Genomic DNA, 24,872 nt, shown 5'->3' with positions numbered 1-24,872 from the left:
CTATCTTGCAGGCTTCAGTGGTTGGAACTTCTGTAAAGAGGGATATAACATCAAAACTGGCCATTAAGGTTTTATGATTAAGTTGATTTAGATTAGACTTGAAATTAAAAGAGTCTTCGATGAATGAGCTGGCTGATGTTACATATTTGGAGAATGACCATGCTATGTATTTACCAAGATTGTAATTAAACGATTCATTACAAAACAAGCTCTCCTTTTTATTTCTATCGTAGACCCCTCCTATAAAAATATGTACTTAAAGACTTATCTTTGATCAAATGTGTGTTTTTGTTTAATTTTTAATTTTAATATTTTCGGACGTAATTATCTTGTTTACTTTCTAAAATGTTTTATTTTATTCTGATATGTTTTAAAAAATCCGACAAACTTTGTTTGAGAACAAGCCAGGAAGAAGCCTTCCTTACGTCATTTCCGTTGTGAAGAACATCCGGGAATCGTACTTCGCAGGAGATCGGCTGAGATTATCATTGTTAAACTTTATAAATTTTCAATGGTGTTTTGATTTTCTGTTTTCTTAGTTATATGTTTATTTATACAGTTAAGAACACCGGAAAACGAGTTTAATGTCAAAAGTAAGTAGTCAAATATTACAGAACTTATCAACGTGGATAAAATATATTAGTAGAATATACGTTCTTCGTTGCATAAACTTTCAAATCCTCACCGGGCTATTAAATTATGGTATATCATATAGTTTTTAGAGTGTAAATCTTGTATATATTTTCGATAGCCGGTGATAAGCAGTCGCTAATTGTATTGGATATATGGTTTACTAGCGTTACGGTGGCGAGTTCAAATCCTAATTATATTGTACATGTCCAACAATGTATTGTATAATTAGCAATAAATACATCGCATGGAGAATGTAAATTGAAAGTTTGCATGTAATTTCGTTTTGTGAAGTATTATTTTACTGATATTAATTGTATTTTTATGTTATAATTATAGTTTTAAGTTATAGGTCCTATTGCTTCGTGAATTGTGTTTTATGGTAAGTCTCATCTAATAATAAAGTGCACTACAACAGTATAAGTTACGTTATTTAAGTTATGACAAACATAGTATATAATTCATTTTAAAAACAAGTTCATTTGGTGAAACGCGGTTTCAGAAATTTTCACTCTTAATTATTACTGTAATTAGGGGCTTTCTGTTCTCGCGATCATAACTAACCATGTTACCAAACTAATCTTATTATCCATAAGGTCAGAACATAAGAAAAAAAGAAGGTGAAGGCATATTTTTAAGACATTGTTTATTTAATCGTTAATAAAATTGATTTTTTAACTTCTTAAATATTAAACATAGCTGATATTTTTGCTTAAGTATAAAAATTTGATATTCTTATAAACAACGTTTTGGCTACTGTTTGACTTGCTAATAACCTTGTGAATCAAAGCCATTAAATTTTGTTTTACATTATAGAGTATAGGGGTGAAATCATTGGCTTGTATTAAAGTTTAAATCATAACAACTGGCAAAAAATTGACAATTATCAAACTAACATTACTGTCAATAAGATCAGAACATAAGATAAGATAATAGAAAGACATTTGCCAATTCAAATTTACTTCTTACAAAAATAAGGAACCAAAACTACAAAGCCCTTCTCAAACTTAAATCCATCAAATAAAGTTTTAAAATGATTCAGAGTAACTGCACTCAAAACATCACCAGGTAGACTACTTCAAAGGATAGTATAGCTAAACATAACATTTTTTTTCAATTAAAGAACAAGTTTTGCATATAGGTTATAGAAGATTAAACCTAATAATAGTAATATTGGATATTGCTTTATTTATTTGACCATTCTAACAGACTACTTACAGAAAGTTGTCCAAATGTTTAGTAATTCTGGATGATTGTGTCAAGTCATTTATAACTTTTTAAGCTCCAGAAAAAAAAGGTTCTGTATCTTTAAGTCATCCTCATAGCTTCAAACAAGTACATGTATTATTTTAATAGAATTTCTATTCTCTTTCCTTCAGTTAGGCTACCAAGACTGTAATACTGAACTCCAAATGAGGCCATTCAAGGTTATGATAACTTTTTTCTCCAAAAATTCTTACTTGATTTTATCACCAAATTAGAAGAAGGTTTTTTTTTTTAAATAAACAATTATAAATAAACCTTACTTATTTTTTCTCAAACATCAATGTTTCTCTTTTACAAAAATTTGTAAAATTGCATATCCCGGTTATATACAGTCTAAAAAATTGTTTTACATTCTGGCTAGATCGTTAAGACTGTTCAAGTTCTTTATAAATAAGATAAGCATTTTCTTTAGTATTATTGTAGTTTGTTTGCTAGCATTAGTGATGGATGACAAAAATCCCAAAACAGATATCTAAGAGAACCTATGAGATGTAACCTCCAAGTCAGGAACATATTTCTACTAATAGTTACAGACTTTCTGTTCATCTCTTACCATTTCAGGATTTCAAAAATTATTTTATTTGTTAAATAATCTCTTGCAAATTACTATGTCAAAGGTTTTCTTAACCCTTTTGCACTGAATAACAACTTTTAATGTTCGTCATTGTGCTGAATATATATGTTTGATACTTCAACTAATTACAGTATCAGTACTAAAGGCATGATATCTCAGTAATAACTCAACAAAAGTCCCTGAAATATTCAGTGATTGTACCCAGTACTATACATGTTAAATTCAATACATAAGAATAACAGGAATAAAGGAAGGCCGCCTGCCACGCTGAGCCTTCAAGTCGACTGAGGTCGTCAACCTCGCCGAAAGGGTTAAAGTAGTGATGCTTTATATTTGCATTGTTAATAGCAGTTTCCCTCACCCAATATAAAACAAAAAGTGTTTGGAGGAAAATGAAGTTTCACAATAAAAATTATAATGATACTTAAGATAAATGATTTTGTTTATTTATAACACAAAGGGACACAGATAAATGTTTTGGATTAAAACAAATTTTATCTACAGTATCTAAACAAAATAAAAGAATTACATTATTTGTAAGTAAGTATCTAAAATATATTGCTATAGTAACAGTAAGTTAATCAAAACTGCAACAAAAATTAAATGGGTGACAAACAAAATACTGCATTTAGCAAAAAATCACTAGTAAGCCTATATAATACATTTACATTTATTCAAGTGAACAGAAATAGGAAGGATTAAAAGAAGTTTTAAAAATGTGCATTAGTTGAACAGCTTAAAATTAACCATGTTTAGTTTATGTTCTGGCAGAATTAATTTTCAAGCTATGTTTTTCATATTTATAATTTGGTTTTACTGCTGTCAATACATTAAAATACTGAACTGTCTAACCAGGCAAAAAAATGTTTGGTTTAACTAGTTTCATGAAATAACTAACCTGGATATCGACTTAATTTGACACTACAGGCAATATGTAGCACAAAACTGTCAATTGACAGCTTCCAAAGGTAGAACAACATATTTAACAAATTTCACATTTAAATTGGTTTGCTACACCAATTCACTAAATATAGTTGCAACTGTTGTTTCAAAGTAGACAACGTGAGGTGGTTATATCATTAAATATTCTAATTCTTTATCAGTTGTTATTTTATATAATACCTGAATTTATTATGCTATTTCACAGGAAAATTCATTTAAGATTATATATCTCAAATTTTTTTTTGTAGTCATGCTTGTTTTAAATTTAATAAATAGTTTGATTATGAGTTAAGGGTGTAAAGAGTATGTTTGTTTTTTTTTCAAATTTTTTTCCTGATTCTATTCACTTTTTTTGTTATTTACAAATATGGTTAGAATGTTTCAGTTTTGAGGTGCCTAGCATTTATGCATCATAGTCTATTTAGAAAATATCTAGAAGGAGGGAAGAATTATTAGTTTATAAAATTGTTCTTAGTAGGGAAGTAAGAATAATTTACCCTTGATTTCAAAGCAACACTTATCACCTCTTTAAAAATAAAAGTAACACAGCAACTTTTGCTAATCGTTAGGTGTTTGTCCATATTGTATGAAATATCAGAAATGAAAGAGGTGGGGTTGCTTATCTGATATTTGATCTTTAAAACCCTTGGGATAATCTTGTCTGGTCTTGGTGTTTATATTTATTTGTAACTTCTGAATCATCCTACTTACCTCTCATGGACTAATATGTACTTAATGGAGCTCAATTCAATATTTAGAATGCTTAGGATCAGGAATATTTCTAATGTTTACTTTTGCATAAAAACAGAAGAAAAGATAAGTTCTGATACAATTTATTACCTCCACTCAGAGTTACAGCTAGTCTCAATTTGACTGCCCTCTAGGGAGCAAATATTCACTCACCACTAGCCTTGAACTCCAGTTAGATTCCATGTGGTTCCTCTGTGTTTATGTATGCAAATTAACATGTGACAATCTGCCAAAATACGAGTGTAACAAACACTACAATTATAGCTGGCTGGCCATATACAATTGAACCCAATCATCATTAATTGATTTGTTAACACTTGGTTCTTGATGTCAGGCATTTTTTATTTGTGTGAATTTTGAAAATTTGATTACTTTTTTCTGCATTTAAAAGTATGTTTATAACCAACTATTGAGTTGGATTTCTTTATTTGATCTTGAATTTTGTTTTTCATTAAATTAGCATTAGTCAGTCATTTTTTAATTCACAATTTATTACTATGGATACAATGGCAACTCATGGTACTGGTGTTGAACAGCCTGTAACAACAGCTACAAGTATGGCATTATTGGTGGAGGAAGTGTTGGTGTTAGTTTTTTGGGAAATAGCTTCTTTCATGTGGACTGAAGGGTTTCCCAATCTTAAAGCAATTCAGCCATTACCTGAGGGTTTCAATCAGGATAATGTAGATGTGAACTGCTTTCCTCATCCCTATTCTTTTCTTAGCTGCAGTATCTAGTTGTGAGTTTTGATTTTCCTCCTTTTCCTGATATTGGGGTCCATGCTGAACTCCTTTCCTCATCCCCATTCTTTTGCTGTGCGGTCAGGTTCTTGTGCCATTGCAGCACTTAGACCTCATTAACCATTTTTCAACTTGGTATCACATGTCATTTGATCTCTTCCCTCCTTTTTAGCTGCATTATCTAGTTGTGAGGTTTGATTTCCCTTCTTTTCCTGATATTGGGGTCCATGCTGAACATTTTTGCAGAGTAATTACATGTGGGATTTAATATGCCGTGCTTCCCACATACCATAGTATCTCATGCACTTACATGTTATTGTTCAGCAAATTCTTTCTTGATAGACAATTATTGGGTTCATTTTTTCCCCTTGGGAATTGGACCTTGATACTCCAGGGTGTTTTTCTCAAACATAATTGCTTACCACAATTTTTTTCCTCACAACACTCCTTTATTATTTCATGTCCATTCATCTATTGTCCAAGACTTTGTCATTCTCCCAAGTGTTTTTCAGTTGAAGCCCATACCATCCTCCTCACTAATTTGTCCATATTTTCTTTGTTTGCTCTTTCTTTTTACCCTTGGCTTCTGTGTTGCTGAGGCATTTTTTGTCAGGATGCTTTTCTTTTCTTAGATTTATGATATTTGATGGGCTTCTAAGCAACTTGTAGTTTCATTTTGAATCTGCTATATTGCACACTTCCCTAACTTGCTGTTGTCACAAACTCCTTCCACTGTATGATTCCTGCCCTTCTTTCCTGGCCACTCTCTATATTGTACCATTATTCACAGATGCCCTGTATGATGTGAACATTACATGTGACTAATTTGTGTATTTAGGTCTGGTGGGAGCCAGGCTTGCTTGTTTCTCTGAAGTTTGGAAGACTTTTACTACTTATCTTTGGGTCATTTGAATTTTATCAGAAGGAGTCTTCCACCTTATCCTTTGTCCCAGTTCCTCTCCTGCTTAAGATCCCATTTCCTTGTAGCATTTTGCAGAAGCAGTTCAAGTTCTGCTCATCAGTGATGCCATTGAGTAGATTTTTCTTTGTTTTCATGGTTCTTTTCATAATATTTTGTTGTCCCCAAGAAAACTGAGAATTGGCATCTTGCAATTGATCTCTTCTATTTGAATTGCCTCCTCAACATACCTCAGTTCACCATGAAATTATAACTGCCTCTCATGTGGGCCTTTTCTCCAGGATTTTGGATAAGTTTCATTGTGTCCAGTGATTATTTTTACATGCTTATTGTTTGAGCTTCACATCATTTTATGCATTTTGTCCATGAGGATCATATTTACTAATTCCATCATTTTATAGATAACTGGCTCCTTCTGGCTTCATTTTTCACAGAGTCATTCTCACACTCTCAACTTCTAAAAGAATCTGATTGGGTGGGTTTTATCAAGAATGAGAAGCCCAATACTCACCCCACTCAATATCTTTTTCAATTGGGGGTGTTTATCTCAGCTTGCATCACAGTTCAACCCAGCCTTTCTCTTTTTCTGTGATCCATGGAGGTTTTAGTTTAGCATTTCCTTTCTCTATCTGAGAGTTTCTGTTTCTGGAGGCACTTATTCCTCTGGATCATGCTCACGTGTATTCCTTGAAGTAGTACTACATGTTCATTGCTACCTCATTGGGAACCCTCTGAATTTACAGATATGCTTTCCTGTTTCCCTTCAGACCATTTTCCTTTGGTGGTTAAACATAGATAACACAACACTGGGAATACATATTCCTTCTACTCCTTTGTATATCCATATTTTTACAGATAACTCATTGTCAGGCATGGGTATGTGCTGCATTACATAGGTGATTTTGGGCTGTTGGTCTCAGGAGGAGTTAGGTCTTCATATCAACCTTTTGGTACTCCCTGCTGTTTATTGAGCAATGGTTTATTTCCTGTCATCTCTGCAGAGTAAGACTGTTATGATTCATTCCATCAAATTAACAGTTGTCTCTATATCTCCTTATCTGGGCTCACATCTATCAAATTTGTTTGATGGCTCAACTGCAGTTTTCTATCCTCATTCCTTCTCCAGGAACAACCACCATTTACCTCTCCCAATCCCTCCACTGAAAGTTCACTCAGGGATGCTTCATTCCCACACTCCAGTTTCATACATAACATTTGTTTGGTTCCTTGTGAGAGGTTCGGGACTATCTGCATGTGTAGCATCCCTGTTGTCTCACACTGCCTGTTCATTATCTGTATCTGTATATTAACTTAAGTGGGGAATATTCAATTGTTAGTCTATCCGGTATGAATTATCCCTTTCCTTCACTTCCTCAGATATGTATTTTTACATGGTTGTTTGACGACGGTTTGTGCTTTTCGACTAGTCAAGGCTATGGGACAGCGCTGTCTTCTCATTTTTGTTTTTCCAATTTTTGCTGTGTATTTATCTCTCTAGTTATTTCCTTTCTTCCCATATCTCATATTTATTTCTGCTGTGATATGGATCATCATCTGTATCTGGTCCATGCTTTATGATGTGTTGTGCACTGCACCCTTCTGTGGCTCTTGCTTCCCTAGTTTACCCATTGAAATTTATCTGTTTCTTGTGATATTTCTCCTGGGAACCTTACTGATTGGATTCATTAGGTTATCTGTATTGTATATTCCTCCCTTTCTTCTGAATCTTGCCAGTTGTTTGGTATATTGTCTTATCTGATCCAACACTTTTCAATGTCCTTGGCTACACATTTCTGTTATTCTCTGGATGAGATTATCGAGGCTGATATGTGGACCATTCCCCACATCTTGGTGTTGTGCTTCCACCATCTGGCAGTTTCCTGCTCAGCTGGCTGTTGTCCTCCCAAGTAACTGTTCTCCAAAAACTGGTACAGCTCTTAGTGGGTAAGTTATTTTCATTTTCTTTTTTTGTCAGTGTACTAATTAACATGTTATGGATCCTGCTCTGTGATGAGTAGTGCCTGTCCGGGTATACTGATATCTAAAATTTACACCACAAGATATATAAGGTCTATTACATCACTATTGATATGGGGCATTTGAAATGATCATTTGCAGGCTTCTTCTCAAAGTATACTGCATCATAACTATATTTGTACTGGACTGTACTAACATGAGTAAAGCAGAAAAAAAATCACTGCTTAACTCATATTTCTTAGATTGCCAGAATTTGGAACATTCTGCTTTTCAGATTAGGGTTTCATGGTTACCCTTTGCACTTTTCTGATGATGCATTTTTCCAGACACTCAAACATATTTCTTCTTTTTTTTCTTCCAGTGGAGTACAGGAGTTCTTACTGCTTTCCACCTTCTGTCTGGTGAGGTTGAGGGATGATGGAGAATCTACTTGAGTGTACACAATTCCACTCATTCTGCCTGCTTTGAAGGCCTGATTATCCTGCTGCTGTAGGTTTGATGTTTTATTATAGGTGCCACCAGTTTGGATTTTCTGACTATTTCTCAGTTTGTCTCTTCAGTTGGGAACCTTCCTTCTACTGCCCCCTGGATGTTGGTTCATGGGGGAATGGGTTTTTGTTGGAGCTGGACTAGCCAATTTAAGTACTCACATGAGATTGAGAGGGGGATGTGTTCCTACTACAAATTGTTACATTCCCAATACTTATTGGTTCTGAAATGGCATTTCCACCTTTCTGATTTTGTCTAGATGTATGTTCCTGGAGTTTATTGTTTCAGGGTGTGTTGGATATGTGTGCATGCTAGTTTAGGCTCTTAAAATGGAGACTTAACTTCCTTTCTAGTTCCAACACCTGAGAGGAATGGTTGAAGACCTTCCTCCTGCCAGGGGCCATTTGAGTTTCTCTGATGGCTTTTGTCTGAACTGCAGCTGACTTCCTGATTATGATCTGATGCACCCTAGTCATTCTATCTCCATTCCTTTTCCTTTTGGATAATGGGATGAATCACTTGTTCCACCCTTTATTGCAATGCAACACCAGTTGGCTTCACCTAGGTAAAGAGTATACCTGATTCAGATGTGGTGTGGCTTCCAACTGGTGTTTCCTCTACATAAAGGTGGCACACTCCATGGGTGCTCTTCAGATGCATTTGATGGGTGCTTATCTGGGGAATTTTACACTGGTCCTTTCATCTGCTCAATGTAACTGTAGAGGAGGTAAGTAATTGTATCAGAAGTTAATATTTGCTTACACTGAAATATATTTCCAATATATTCTTATCTCACACTCCCTACCCACTTGTCCTTCCCTCTTTTGGTTTTGTTTCTTGTGCTTAATTTTGAAGTGAAGATTGAATTCAACTGTATATATGTAGTCAGTTGCAGTAGGAGGGTATGTGACACTCATATTGGTGAAAAGTTGTTGCATGCTAACTTGCATACTTTAATGCAACTTATTTATTTGGTATACACATGGAATGAGATTGAAATTTGAGGCTAGTGGCAAATTAAAAGTTGCATGCTAGAGGGCAGTCTAATTACGAATAATTATAACTATGGGAAGAGGTACATAGGAATTGAAAATACATATTTTCAGTGTCAGAAAATATTAACATTTATATGCAACTGTTTATTATTATTCATTAAAATTTTGCTGTTAATATGCTTTACAGACCTAATCCTCATTTTAACATTTTGCATAACTTTAATACTTAAAATGAATCCTTGCTGTTGGCATGAACATTAATCAGGCAGCTGTTTCCCTATGCCCTTTTGAATTTTCTAATTTCATTTTAACAAAATTTATCATTCCTTTAGTGTTTTATAAACCTTCAACATAAAATATCTTTCAGTTTAAAGTTTTCAAACTTAAGATATTTATCCCTTATTTGCTCTTTTGTTTTTTATTTGTTACTTATTTGTTTTTCTTCTTCTTGGGAACATGCCTATTTTGTAGTAACAATGTAAATGCATTATTATAAATCATGATTGAAAAAAGAACTACATGTTTATTTATGTTCTTTCTTGGATATGCCCATACAACTCTTCAGTAGTTTTTAGCATATCAGTGCAGATATCTCCAAAAATAGTCTTTTATTCATTTTCATGGTTGTGGTATCTTATTAATTTCCACATGTTCCTGAAGCCTTTCTTTCTCCACATTACCCAGATTTGCATCTTTGTTAATTTTTCCAAGGCTCATAGGTCAGTGAGCTCTATCTGCCTTACATTTATGGGTTTTACAGGAAAGCTGTACTTTGTTTTGGCTTTGAGCTTAATGAGAAAGAAGCAGTCCTATAACCATACCTTTCTACTACCTTTGATCCAAAGGGGTGTCTGGGCATTTGATCTATTTCCAACATCCAGTCACCAGGGATGAGGTTCTTGCTTCTTCACAGACTTGCCATCTACTTTTCTCTTATCTGTCTGGTCTTCTTATCATGAAACATTCAGATGCCTCTGCTGTTTCATTCTTTCCCTAACAGAGAGACACTCACACCAAGGGTTTCTGTTTTTCTGTCTCTAGACTTTTGGGCCCATGATCTTTCCACATTTACTTGTTGATCTGTCATATCTTAGGTGATCAGGCTCTGGTAGCAGATCAACTGTCACACATAAGTGTAGACTCTTCTGATTGAGTGTCTTTTCCATCCTCTGGATTTTCAGTGGAGTTGCCCATACTTTGGACACTCTGCCATCACTGAGTTTCCACCTTCCTACCACTCATTTGTTATCCAATCCCAGACTCTACAGCTCTGGTTGAGGATGTTCTGTTTCTGATATTGTTTAGTTCTTTTTTTAAATATGTTTTGGACATATTTCTTACCCTTTTCTGTTATTGGAGCTGTCAGTTACTTTTGTATTGGCCTTCTTTTACAACATTTGCCACAGGAACAGGCTCATCTTCATTGACTGATCAAATCTTGAGGTGGCTTGGGAGGATGTTTAAATGTTTTTTTTTCCATTCATCTTCTATTCCTTTTTTTGTCTTTTTCCCAACCCAGCTTATTTTGTTTGTTCTTTTTAGGTTATTTGTGGTTATCTCATTGGTACTGAAGTTTATAAGGACTCTTCCAGTGTAGTTTCTTGCTGTGGGGTTCCTCTTCCTTTATTCATTTTCTTTCACTTTATCTGGTGGGTTAAATGCTTCTTTTGGTTAGTTTCTTATTCCATGAATAATGTCTCTCTTTCTTGTTATTTTTCATATTTGCTCCTATTATGCTTGTTGTTTCATAGCTTCTCTTGCCATTAGCCATTGATGTTCCCTATATGAAATCTTGCAGGAGGGGATGTGGACAGCCCCAACACATTAGTATCACAATATTTACACCACAAGGAGGTTTCAACTATCCTGGCCTTTGTTTCCTTTCATTTACTATTTTTCTTTCCTTGTGGTGGTTCTGATGGTTTGTGTTGTTAATTTTTTGCCTTTCTTTCTCAGGTCTCTCAACCATCTTATTCTAACCCTACATGAATATATTTCCATATTATGGCAAAGTGGAATCCTCTGAGTATCCAGTTTTGCCTCACAGGGAGTACTTACCTAAAATGTGTGTATAACAAAGGAGTATGGGAAACATTAAGCCCATTTACTCCTGCTTAGTATCCATTGTTGAAATGAGTTTTATTGCAAGACTGCTTTGGTGGTATATATGGGCAGTTGGACAAACTGACATTCCACCCACCTTAGTGACAAGTTAGCACCGAGCAAAAGATTCTTATAACAATATATTCTGTTCTACCACCTCTACTGAGTGAAGAGTATTTCCTGTTTGAGTTGGCTGTGGTCTTCTACTGAGTGCTGTTCTTCTAGATTATCTATGTTTCTAAACCAGTTTATAGAAAAAAGCTCATTTTTATAATTTTTCTGCACTAGATCCTCTACTATCTTTAGTGTGGGTTTTTATCACTGTGGTGCAGAGAGGTTAATAGCATTTTTAAAGTTAACATTTTTCTTCCCTGAAATTGTATTTTAGATAGATACTATCTTTTTCTCTGTACCACTCCCCACATTTTCTCCCCACTTGTGGTGTATTTTGTTTGCCTTGTCAAGAGTGAACCTATGTTTACCTGCAAGAACACATGAAAGACACATCTCCTTCCTGTTGGTGGAGGGATAAAGCCTAATAATGATTACATCATAAGATGGTATATTACATATTAACACCCCCTTGGTATGGATTCCTGTACGTGGTGAGGGGGACCTCCCAGGGAAGGTTCTATTCTTTCAGGTTACCTCCTCTGGGATCTAAACATTGACCCACGTGTTTGCTGTGCGTGGCGACCCATGAAGGGGAGGAGAGGATCCTGGTGGTTGAGGGGTCCAACCCTAACACACCACTTTGGCCTTGAATTTTTGTAGACGGGCGGCCTTTGGGTGGCCCCCCTTGGGTCAGTCGGCTGGTCCACTTGGGCTAGAGTCAACCAAGTACCAGTGTTAGAAGTTCTCAGTGGGTGTTGTGGACATTGTGTCTGATGCTGGTGTTTGGGAATAGTGCTCACGAAATCCTGGCGTTGCCACAGTGTCCTTGCTTGACGTTGTAGTGCGTCCCCTTGTAGGGCTCCATGGCGGGTGGGGTCAGTGGTTACTGAAATTTTTTTTTTCCTATGGATTCTTCTAATAAAAATGTAAATAAAATATTGAAGAAAAAGTCAACAGGTAAACGACCACGTCTTGAAGACTCTGATCAGCAATCTTCAATGTCTGTACCACCAGTTGTACCTCATTTTCTCATCCTACATTTTTTTTGAGAAAAACCATTAGGGCAAATGTCCCCCTTTTTTATTCAGAAGGGACTGGAGGGACTTGCTGGCTCTCCAAAGTCAGTAAAGAAACTTTGATCTGGAGACATATTGGTTGAAACATCCACATCCCAACACAGTGAACTCCTCTTGAATTCAAAGGCAATTGGGGATGTACCTATTGAGGTTACCCCTCATGCTACCTTGAATTCATCACAAGGTGTTATTGTTGAGAGGGATTTGAAGAATGTCCCCAAGTCGGATATTTTCACTGGTTTTTCCATTCAAGGAGTTTCTGCAGTAAGATGCATCTCCATTCGCAAAGATGGAGTTACACTGCTGACAAATATCCTTGTTTTGACATTTACATCACCACGTGCACCTGCCACCATCAAGGCAGGTTATCTAAATTGCAAGGTACAGCCATGCATTCCAAACCCTCTCCAATGTTTCCAATGTCAGAGGTTTGGCCACTCAAAGATGTAATGTCGTGGTTACCTGACATGTGCTTGTTGTGGTGGGAAGGACCACGATGCCTATGAGTGTGACACGGACCCACATTGTGTCAAATGCAATGGTTTTCACCATTCCTACTTTCGTTCTTGCCCTAAATGGTTGGAGGAAAAGGAGGTGCAGCATTTGAGAATGACTCATAACATTAGTTATCCTGAGGCTTGGAAATTGCTGTCCACCACTTTATCTCGGACATATGGTGCTGCAATTTGTTTCACAACTACAGTGGGAGTGCTGACAGATCTCTCTATGCCTCCAAGAGAATCGTTCTCAAAACAAATGAAAAGCCTTTTGACCTCCATGGTTAAAAAAGTTGATGAATCAACTTCTACACTCATCTCTGTTCCTCCCATACATTCCAACAAACCCCAAAATCCACATCCTTTGGTTCCAAATACAGGCATTTCTTCAGATACATCTTTTCCCACCCCAAGATGCAAAACAATCATTCGTTCACATCCTCAATCACTGGAATCCCCTTCCAACAACAAAGACCTGCCCAATCGACCCAGGGCAGGATCCATGGAGGTTGATAGACCTCCTCCAACTAAGGACAGTAAGGAAAAACCATGTGGTTGTAAACAGAAGGGTTCTCCAGCCACTTCGCCTACATGTCATTAATAATGGCCACCTTGATACAATGGAGCTGTCAAGGTTTACGTTCTAATCTGGATGACATCAAGGACATGAAAACACTGATTGCTTCCGACCATCCTGTATGTCTTTCCTTACAAGAAATATTTCTGAAACCTGCCATTACTGTCACCTTTTGGCAGTTTTCTCTGTACAGAAATGACAGGCTGTGTGATGGACGAGTACATGGAGGGGTGGCACTGTTGGTTGATCAGCATGTGTCCTCCCTGTCTTTGTCACTCAACACACCCTTGGAGGTCATAGCCATCCGTGCTTCCTTGGACAAGTCATCCAATACAGATCTTGGACCAGATGATGTACACTATGACATGCTGTGCCATCTATCTCCTGCTTCTCTTGATATTCTTTTAATTGTTTTTAACCAGATCTGGCAGGAGAATGTTTTTCCTCATGCTTGCCACCAAGCTATTATCTTACCTTTCTCTAAGCCTGGGAAAGATCCCAAGATTCCTTCAAACTACTGTCCAATTGCTTTGACTAGCTGTCTCTGTAAGACCTTAGAGAGGATGGTTAATGCTCGTCTTGTTTGGTTCTTTGAATCTAACAACCTCCTTTAGCCCACCCAGTGTGGGTTCCGACGACAGCACTCCACCATGGACTACCTAATTGGACTTGAAACGTCAATCAGAGAAGCCTTTCTCAAATGACAACATCTTGTATCAATATTCTTTGACATTGAGAAGGCTTATGACACAATATGGAGATATGGCATTCTGCAAGACCTCCATATATATGGGTTACGTGGCCATTTACCCATATTTATTAAAAAATTTTTAACGGACAGAAGATTCCAAGTTCGTGTGGGTTCGACACTTTCTCGTTCTTTTCTACAGGAACTTGGGGTCCCTCAGGGCTGTGCTTTGAGTGTCACACTTTTTAGTATAAAGATTAATGCCATCACTGAACAACTCTCTCTTACTGTTGCAAATGGGCTCTATATCGACGACTTTCACATCTCGTGTCAGTTGATGAACATGAGATATATTGAGTGGCAACTACAAACTGCCCTCGATCATGTACTGAAGTAAATGGCTTTAATTTCTCTTTCTCTAAAACAGTTTGGATGCACTTTTGCTGCCAACAGGGTATTCATTCTGATCCTGAACTCCGTATCGGTAAAGTTTTGCTGCAGACCAAGTTCTTGGGGCTTATCTTTGACCATAAGCTGACCTTTATACCACACTTAAAGCAGCTATGGGTAAAATGCACAAGAGCACTGAACATCCTCCGTGTCCTCTCTACCACCAGTTGGGTAGCGGATCGATGTTCTATGTTAAAGATGTATCGTGCTCTTATTCGATTGAAACCTGACTGTGGATCAGTGGTCTATGGCTCTGCCAGACCATTGGCCTTAAAGATGCTGGACCCTATTCATCATCAAAGACTTCGACTCTGCACTGGGGATTTCCTCACCTCCCCAGTTCAGAGCTTATACATAGAATCTCATGAACCTTCTTTGCACCTTTGCTGTTTGCAACTGTCTTTACTATATTCTTTGAAACTTTGTTCCTTACCAAAGCATCCCACCTGGGGTTGTGTTTTCCTGCCTTGGTGGGCCATACTTTTTCAGAACAGACAATCTGCCATTGCTCCTTTTGGTCTTCGTGTCTAAGCGCAATTGGATGAATTGGGTCTGTCCTTGGACAGTGGATTGCAGAATCCACTGATCAGCCCATCCCACCATGGCTTATTACAGTCCCGAAATGTGACCTTTCTTTAAGTCATCTGAGAAAAGCAGATACTCCCAATTGGAAGTACCATCTTTTATTTACTGAACATCTTTTGAACAATTTTTCCATTGCAATTTATATGGATGTTTCCAAATCAGGTGACTGTGGGTTCTGCCAGCAGTATGCAGAAAGTAATAGCTCTTTGTGATGCAGAGAAAAGAGTTGAGTATCTGAAACACATTTTCAAGAAAGGAAAATGTTAACTTGATTGATTAAATTCTATAATGTTTATCAGTAGAAATTATAGAAAATATGTAGGTGTTGATGAGGTTATTGAAAGTATTTTTAGGTGGTTTTGTAATCTATATCACAAAATATTGTTGTAGTAACAATTATCATTGTGAACCAAACATTTAACTACATGTATAAACTATATGAATTACTACATTTTTGCTGTATTCCTAACAACCAGTTGCTATATTAATATAAGGAATGAGTATCATGATGTCTTTCTTTAATGTTGCATCATTTATGAAGAAGTGTTGTTCAGCTTTTTTCCTCTTTATGAGAGAATACTTCCAGCAAGAATTGCGGACCTTAGCTGTTGTTTCAACTAAATAGATGAAATCAATTAAATTTTATATATATAAAAAAAAAAGATAGTAACATAATGGATTAGTTACATTTTGCATGTTTGTATCTCTGTTGGTTTGTCAGACTTACAATTTTTGGTAAGATAAATATAATCTTTTTTTTTTAGTTAAGTGAGTTATTTTTTTTTGTAGTACAGCAATTACAAGATGGTGCAGTTTATTCCTTTGGTAAAAATAACTGTTTTAGAAACAAACTAGTACAAACTAAAATTTATACATTTATATTCAAAACTCAATTTTTTTTTACTTATTCTGTTTACTAGTGCATGGCTCTGTAATCATAAGTGAACATATCTAAACTTCTGTGTTGTATAAAGAGTGATTATGAATCTGTAGAAGTACTGCCTATAGTTTTGGACTCTCGCTACAGAATGTATACATATTGACATTTTAAAAGTTGTGCAGCAAGAGGTACATGTGCCTACACAACATTACAGACTTTAAGGGACAGTTTGGTCCTTCAAGGCTGCCCTAAAAATTTTACACCTTAGTGAAAGTAAAAAAATTAAAATCTACCTTTTACCTTTCAAGACATAACTTATTCTCTTCTTAAACTCTTCTATGATCCATCCTCCACTACTTTTGATAGCAATTTATTACATAAGCTTATTATCCATTTAGAAAAATAAAGCACTTCACCACTCTGACAAGATCCTCTTCTTCAGTCAGGCTGTTGGCTGGGTGTACTTTATACTAAGTGTAAGAATTCAAATTATTATCACCCAAATGTACTACCTTTCACTTACCATATTTAAAGGATTTTTTGCCAGCTGTTTCATTTAAGACATTTAAGCTGCTAAAAGAAGATTAATATTTTGAACTTTTATCACTAAAGAAAACAAATTAGAGGAAGCTAGATTCAGTTATCAGAATTGTTCAGGATGGTCTCTTTAAAGAGTTGAAAGAAAAGTTCAGTTATAAATAGCTTTAAATGTGAAAAGCTGAGACATTCTATTGTTCTTTGACAAAACAAGTCTTTTGCTTGAGGTATATGTATAGACTGCATAGTTAACTATCAAATAATTTAATCTGTATTATTGGTTTGAATACTTCTGAACTGTTGTTAGATAGGAGAACAATATATATGTGAAAAGATACATTTATTTGTGATGATTTTGTGAGAGAAGGGGTGAGATGGATAGACCAGATGCTTTTCTGTCAACTTGTATTTTCTGATGCTGTTTGTTTTACTTTTACAAGGTATTCTTATCATATATTTTAGACTACAATTCATAGAAAGTGGCTTTTACTGCAGTACGATCATACAATGTTATAAAATAATAATTTTTAACCATAAGAATTTTGATTGGTAAGATAAACAATGACAAAATTAATGTTGCATTTATTCTTGACATTGAGAAATGCAATAACTTGTAAGATGAACAGAAAAGTAAACCATCTTAAAGCAGATTCTTCTTGGTTATGTACACACTTTTTTTTCTGAATGAAAATCTTGCATATTAATTATTGCTGGATGTACATGTGAAAAAGCAAAGTCATTCATTTCATGAATAATTTAATATCTACAAAAGTTATATTAAACAGTGTTGTCTTTTTGTATATATTCAACAAAACTTGAAAGAATGCAAACTGTTCCTACTTTCTCCTATTATTAGACAAACAGTTAAATATGAAATGTTATGAGAGAAAAATTCTCCTAAGAACAAACTTATGATTTCAGATCTTATACACATAAATTTTGTTGCTAATTTTATATTTGTATATATTACTTTTGAAAATTATCCTATTCAGTTCCTAATGTAATTGAAAACAAAATGCTTTCCTGTAACCTAAAACATCTTTTGTGGACTCATCTTCCAAATATCCATTAAATAGATATATATAAGCTGTATTGAATTTAGGTTATTGTTTTGTGGGTGAATACAAGAGGTTGTTTGGCCCTCTGCCAAGGTGTACAAATTTAGCTTTCTTAAAGGACAGTTCTTTAACCTTTTAAGTAATACTTCAGATAACATAGGAGCTGAAAAGAACTACAATTTGCAGTTAAATGGTATACATGTGTGAACATGTGGTAAACATACTTTCCTTTGTTACAGTTGTTTGTTCAATGATGGTACCATAATAGGAGAAAGAATTGTGTCTTCTTCTGGTCAGAAACAAGTATTAAGTCATGGCAATTGTTGGAAGTGGTCGTAAGAGAGTTACTACAAAATTGTATTCTGCAGAGGATCAAGCCTTAGATCAGATTGCTCGTGAGGTATTCAAACTAATGATACTTGTTTTGTTCAAATACTTTTTTTAACTTTATTTTGTTAGGTTAACATAGCTGAGTTACAGGAGCTTTGTGTTGTATTTCTATGTGTATTATAGTTCTTTATTGTTACAAATTTTTTACATATTTTATTGATAGTTTTTGAATTTGTTAGACTTTAATGCTAAATTGCTCTCCATAAATTAAAATGTTTAACATAATAACCTAAAGGACTTTGATGTTTAGAACTTTATTTGTGGATCCACATTCTAAAATGTGTGGTAGATTATCTATAAATGTTATTGTAATTTTGATATAATTGTGTCATATTTCTAAAGTTTTCTTGTAATATTATGGTATTAATATTTTGCTTCATATAAATATTACTGTAAATTTCAATTATTTCAGATATCATACCAATGTTGAGTTTTTGTAGATTGTTATTGAAACAGGTTTAAATGCATTATTCTCATAGTTTCATGTAAATGAGGTGATGAAACATTTTTTTTACATCAACAAGAGGTATATGGGTGTGAAACAAATTGTATGTTTCAGATCTAACTAAGGTCATCAACATCTAGTAAAAGAATCTACTAGTTATAAGAAATATTATACGAGCATAAAGAACAAAGTATGACATAAAATTATGAATTTTGTGAGAATATAAGTGGTGTTTGTTGTTATGAATCTGTCAGCATTAAGTAGGTTATGCATAATCAATATTTTTATTTTTACTCAAGTTAAAGTTCTTTGTTATTTTGAGTTATACTATTTTCTTTGGTCAACACTTTCAAAAAGTAATATTATATTAAGTGGACTATAGGTAGTTACTGTGATATTTCCCATTATATCTAGATATTAACTATCTTTTGTACAGTATCTTTTTTTTCAGTTCTTCTATCTGTACATTGTGACCTGTAGAGCTTTGGCCTACAGGATAGTTCAAGAAACATATTTGTATAATGTACGTTGTTGTGAATGAATTAATGTGTTTAAGTGCTTTAAAATTATGTAAAATGTATACACATAGAAACTTTAGAATTATTGATTTTATTTAAAATTATTAAAATTGTTATCAGTAGACATTCTAAGAAAGATACATGTGAAGATTTGTAGACTTTCAATGATCTGATTAGAGTTACTTTCATCCTAAAGTTTCCTTTGATGGACATAAATGTACTTAACATAATTAGCACTGGGGCATTAGACATAGTCAATTATACAGGTAGTTTTGTATACATAAGATGACTGCTAGTCCTTTCCATAAAACAGTCATCCACAGCTTAACTGGAATTTTTTCTAGGTCATGACCATTGTAGTTATTATTCAAACTGGTTTTCTTTGTAAGTTCTTGAGTGGGTGGCATTACTCCTACTTGTTGTTTATCAGGATTATGTATATTGAAAACACATGCTGTTTTCTTTTTGCCAGGAGCTGTTTTTACCAGGGTAAATCATTGCAGCTCAAATATTAAGCACAGAAAGGTAAAGAAAAAATAAGGTAGTTTGCTGTTTAGTATATTTGTATATGGTATTCTCTGTATTGAAACTTGATAAAATACTTTTAAATGTGCCACATGTAAAAAAAATAAAAGGTGGTTAGAAAATAATTTGTATCTTGTAAAATAAAGTAGAAATGGCTACAATAACTTTCCCTGTAGCAGTTAAATCAGAATAATTAACCTGGCTATTAGAAACCATGTTGCTGGTATATATTTCCAGAATTGTAAATTTTTTTGTTATAATTACTAAATTATTGACTGCTGTTGGGATACTTGTTGTCTGTAATAATGTACAATATACACGCACCAAATATTCAAAAATAAAATACTGTTATTATCGCTATTAATCTCAATTTTTATTTTTTCAAAAATGTAAAATATGAGCTTTACCAGTGGTAAACAATGTAAAACAAATAATTAATTTGAGGGCAGAAATATGTTTATAATAAATTATAATGTTTTCTGAAAGTTGCATCATTACCACAGTGTCGAAGTTACTTTATGCTATCCAAGAATGATAGGTAGTGTAGATAAGGATTTATCATTTTGAAGGGAAAAAAAAAAGCATTTTGTATTAAGGCTCAATTTTTTTTAATAAAAAATGATAGTAACATTAAAAAAAGTAAATAGGAATTGACAAAATAATAAGTGGAGCTTGGCTATGCTTTCTTTAAGTTTACAGAATTTTTATAATAAAAGTTCCCATACCAAAAATTATGTCTTCAGCATCTTGTGCTGGAGTAAACTAATATATAAGTAGACCTTCCATTACAATAAGTAAAGATTAGCATAGCTATTTTGTTTTATGGCTTAGTCCATAAATAGCAGGCAAATGTTAGTTATAACCATTTTTAAACAGTAGTATGGAAATGATGGACTATTAAAAATAAAATCAAGATATTTTGATTTTTTTCTATAATTTATGACTATTGAATACACTAAGAATAAGCTCAGAAAAAGAAAAATTATACTTTGTGATAAAAATATTGTGTAAATTTAAATGTAGATGATGCATTATGTATATTTATTTATAACTATTCTGTGAGTGAATATTTGGTTATGGTTACTACAAGACTTAACTATGTAATGAATCCCAAGTAATTATTTTAAACTTAGAACTAAAATTAGTTATGGCTAAGATTGATACCAGCATTTTTACTCTTTTTTTCTTAAAGTACTGTGAACTAGGTTTATTTTGAGATATTGTAGGACTTATCTTTTCTAAAGGAAAGGTGGTATTACTTCACAGATCTTTTGTGGTATTTGTATTATATTCTCTAACAGTTTCAAATATAGTAGCACAAAACTTGATAGTTAGAGTTACTACTTCAACAAAGAACTTAACCAGATATTTACTGCAGTTGTTGTTGATTCTTATTTTGTAAAATATTTTCCCAAATATTACAAATAGAAATGATTGGGCCTTTTTCCATTTGATTTCCTGCAGTTTTTGTGTTTTTAAGTAATCTGTTATTATTCTATTGAAAAAAGAATGCAATTAGAAGCTTTGTATTGTGAAAGTATTATTTTGATTAATATTGCAAAGTATACAATTTTAGAGACCAAGAATAATGCATAAAACTCAGTATGTGACATTCGAGGAAATCCTTTGTACAAGTTAGTAGCCCTTTAGAGATTTTTCAAGTTGTGTGGAAATTGCATTTCATATTTTACTTTTTATTCATACAAAAGGTTTATTGAATTCTGAGGTGGTTTAAGGTATATGAAAAACTGAACTAAAAGATATGTAAGATAACAATGTAGATTTAGAAATTGTAAAACAATACAGTATGTATTTTTTTTTCTAGTTGAAAACAACCCAAGATTCTAAGATTAGATAAAATAGATATATAAAGAAGAAGAGTGAAAGATTAGTGGTTATTTTAATGTGGTTTAAATCTTGTTAAAACGTGTCCATTTTATTATTACATCTGGAATCTAGAATATAATATGCCATGAAAACTACTTAAAGCTTAGTTTTTATTAAAAGTAAGCTTGACTATAGAAGCAGTATAATTGGAAACTTGTTGTCTAGTAATCTCCAAATTTTGGATGCCTCAAGACACTTGCATTTAAAAGTGATTATAGAAAAAGAAGTTCTGATGAAATTATTAGATACTATTGGGGTAGTATTGATTTATTAATATGTAGGTAAATGTTTTGAATGTATATTTTTGGAAAAGTTTTATTTAAAATGTAACAGTATTCAAGTATCTATAGTATATTACTGTGTGAATACTGCTGTATATAAGTAAGTTTATTTGATAGTTTTTCATGTTTTGCAGTGTGCACCTGTTAGTCCTATATGTTAATTTGTTTGTGTTTGTTGTGCAATGCAGCTCAACAGATTATCTGTACTCTGTGCACAGGAAGGATCAGAACTGAATTTTAGCATTGTAAGCTTTACCTTTTACCTCTGAACTACCAGCTAACAAAATATTTTAGAAAACATGGTTATACAAATATTCTAATTGAATCACTTTATTGTGGTTTAATTTAATTTCATAGAAGTTGAAGTTTTCTGTTTTTGGAAAATAAATGTATATATAGAATTTCAAAAACAGATAAAAAAAATTGTGTTATTCTGGTTGTCAGCCTCTTCTAAATGTATCTAAGAAAGTTATCTAGTCATTTCTGTTTAGAGATTTGTTTATGTCTATGTTTTTGTTAGTTAGCTTAAAACAAAATAATTAGGATCATCAGTTTGTTTGCAAGGGTTTCTCCCTAAGATTGTGAATGAAGAATACTTCCTTTAGATCATTACATGGCAGACATGGCTTGCTTCTTTATCTCTAAAACATAGTTATCCGTGACATTTCATAACTTTTCATCATGAAAATCATCTGTTAGAAGTTTACACGTTACTAAAACGTCTTGGTAGAAACGATCCTGATTGGTGTATTACAGTATTCCCTTGTGACTGTGAATCAGAGTTTTGGTACGAAATCTGGTTTGCACTCTTGTAACATTTTCGTTTTTCAACAGCAAACAAGCATTCTCTTTTGCTTACTATAGTCGCATAACTACGAAAGTATAAATTCAATGATGCTTTAATACATTTTCTTAGAAGGTTGGCAAGACATTTAATTTCAGTTGCACAAAAAATACTTATAGCATGCATCGTTTTTTTGCTTGTAAAAATTTCAAGAAATGTAACTGGTTTCATTGGGGATGAACTACCACTTTGTTTGTCGAGTTTAAATGCTAACTTTTGTCAGCAGCTGATGAAATTAAGACTATTGTGATGTGCGGGAACCATTTCTTTGGACGTACATCAATTGAGTAGCACATAAAGAGGAAACGTTTTGAAGTTCACGCTACCTTGTTTTCGTGTAGTAGTAACTTAAAGTTATTACATGAATTATTGCTAACCTTTCTACGACACTGTAGCTGTTAATATGATACTTTTTCTGTACCGATTGTATACCACTATTCATGTAGGAGAATGGTAGGATTTAAACAAAATTTAATGAGTGCATTTTGGACATTTTTTTTATAATTCAATAAATGGGACTATGGTTAAAATATTTTAGACAGGAATGGAACAACAGGAAGCAATGGAACAACTTGCTGTTCCTTACTTCCGGAATTACCGGATTTTTAAGGTAAGATCATATGTAATTGCTTTTTTTTTAACGAAGAACATTTAATAATCTAATTGAAGTTGTATGCTTAACAAAACAATGTGGGACTAGTACCTGAAATGAAAGTTTAATCTTTTTTGTATTGATTGTAGACTTTAAAATTTTTTATCCAACAAAGAGTAATACCACAGAAAGGGTGGATAATGATTATTGAAAAGCACAGTAACTGGTTCACATGATGTAGTTTTAATGACATTGACCCAACTGTGACTGAAATATAGAAAACAGTGATCTGGTGTTCGAGGAGAAAAATGTACCTGCAGTGAAAAAAGTAATTTGTATCATAAATAAAATACTTGAGAGAATCCAAACACAAAAATCTATTAAGTCAGAAAACAGCTTAAAATAAGTAAACCTTTTTTTTTATTGTTTATCAAAAAAGGTGGCACAACGTTTCGACCAGACGTATGTTTTTATGCTTACGGTTTATATTTACTGGTCATCGTGTAAAAGTTGGAGCGACATCTGGAATTTTTTGGTAATTGTTATTGTTATGTTTCATACTTTTTGTTTGGCCCTCATGGCCAGGTGGTTAAGGCACTCGACTCGTAATCTGAGGGCCGCTGGTTCGAATTCCCGTCACACCAAACATGCTCGCCTTTTCAGCCGTGGGGGCGTTACAATGTGACGATCAGTCCCACTATTTGTTGGTAAAAGACTAATCCAAGAGTTGGCGATGGGTGGTGATGACTAGCTGCCTTTCCCCTGCTAAATTAGGGACGTCTAGCGCAAATAGCTCTCGAATAGCTTTGCGCGAAATTCAAAACAAACCAAACCAAACTTTTTTGTTTGTTACAAAGCACAAATCTGCACAATGGGTTTTCTGTGCTGTGTCCAACTTAGATATCGAAACCAAATTTTTAACGTTATTATCCATCAGACTTACAGCTGTGATTGCTTGATACTTATAAGTTTAGAACTTGAAATCAATTTGATTGTTTTAATAACTGATACATATAAATTCATAAGAATAAAAGTACCCCTCCAACAAGTAGTACAGCGGCATGTCTACAGAATTGCAACGCTAGAAACCAGGTTTCGATAGCGGTAGAGTACAGATAGCCCATTATGTAGCTTTATACTTATAAACAAACAACAAGATGAATGGATCGACAGATTTAGCAGCACATATCTGCATAGGAACGTTAACCTAAATTATTACAGAGGTATGTCTGGCGACTCACATTGCTACAAACCGGGTTTCGATACTCGTGGTGTGCAGAGCACAAATGGCTCATTCTGTAGGTTTGTGCTAAACTGAAAACAACAACAACCTAATATATTTTGTGCTACATTTGGCCGAATTATTTTAGTATTATGGGAAAAGCTAAATTATATGGGAGTGTAATAATTTCCTGTTTGTTCATATATACACAGGCACACACACACACAGATACAAAATTATAACCGTATGACTTTTCGGGCACGCGACTTTCAATTTACTAGACGTGGGCTCCAATCCCCGTCACCGTACATGGTTTTCCAT

At 34.0% G+C, this 24,872-nt stretch overlaps 1 protein-coding gene across 11 annotated transcripts in view; it reads left to right on the top strand.

The window, feature by feature from the left end:
• Positions 1-431: 431 nt before the first annotated feature.
• The window catches only part of LOC143246216 (leucine-rich repeat flightless-interacting protein 2-like), an 82,482-nt gene continuing 58,041 nt past the window's right edge, over positions 432-24,872 (top strand). For 2 of the 11 annotated variants that reach the window (XM_076492493.1, XM_076492497.1), the window contains exons 1-3: positions 433-593; positions 18,087-18,247; positions 23,276-23,347. In XM_076492493.1, the coding sequence (XP_076348608.1) occupies positions 18,161-18,247; positions 23,276-23,347 (159 nt within the window). In that variant the 5' untranslated portion in view covers positions 433-593; positions 18,087-18,160. Of the gene's footprint in view, positions 594-2,009; positions 2,058-18,086; positions 18,248-19,672; positions 19,742-22,081; positions 22,139-23,275; positions 23,348-24,872 lie in introns of those variants that run through there. The other 9 variants (XM_076492491.1, XM_076492500.1, XM_076492505.1 and 6 more) reach the window with 9 other exon arrangements.

The sequence above is a fragment of the Tachypleus tridentatus genome, chromosome 3, assembly GCF_004210375.1.
Source record: "Tachypleus tridentatus isolate NWPU-2018 chromosome 3, ASM421037v1, whole genome shotgun sequence".
Classification (NCBI taxonomy): domain Eukaryota; kingdom Metazoa; phylum Arthropoda; class Merostomata; order Xiphosura; family Limulidae; genus Tachypleus; species Tachypleus tridentatus.
This window is presented reverse-complemented; position numbering and strand designations above follow the sequence as displayed.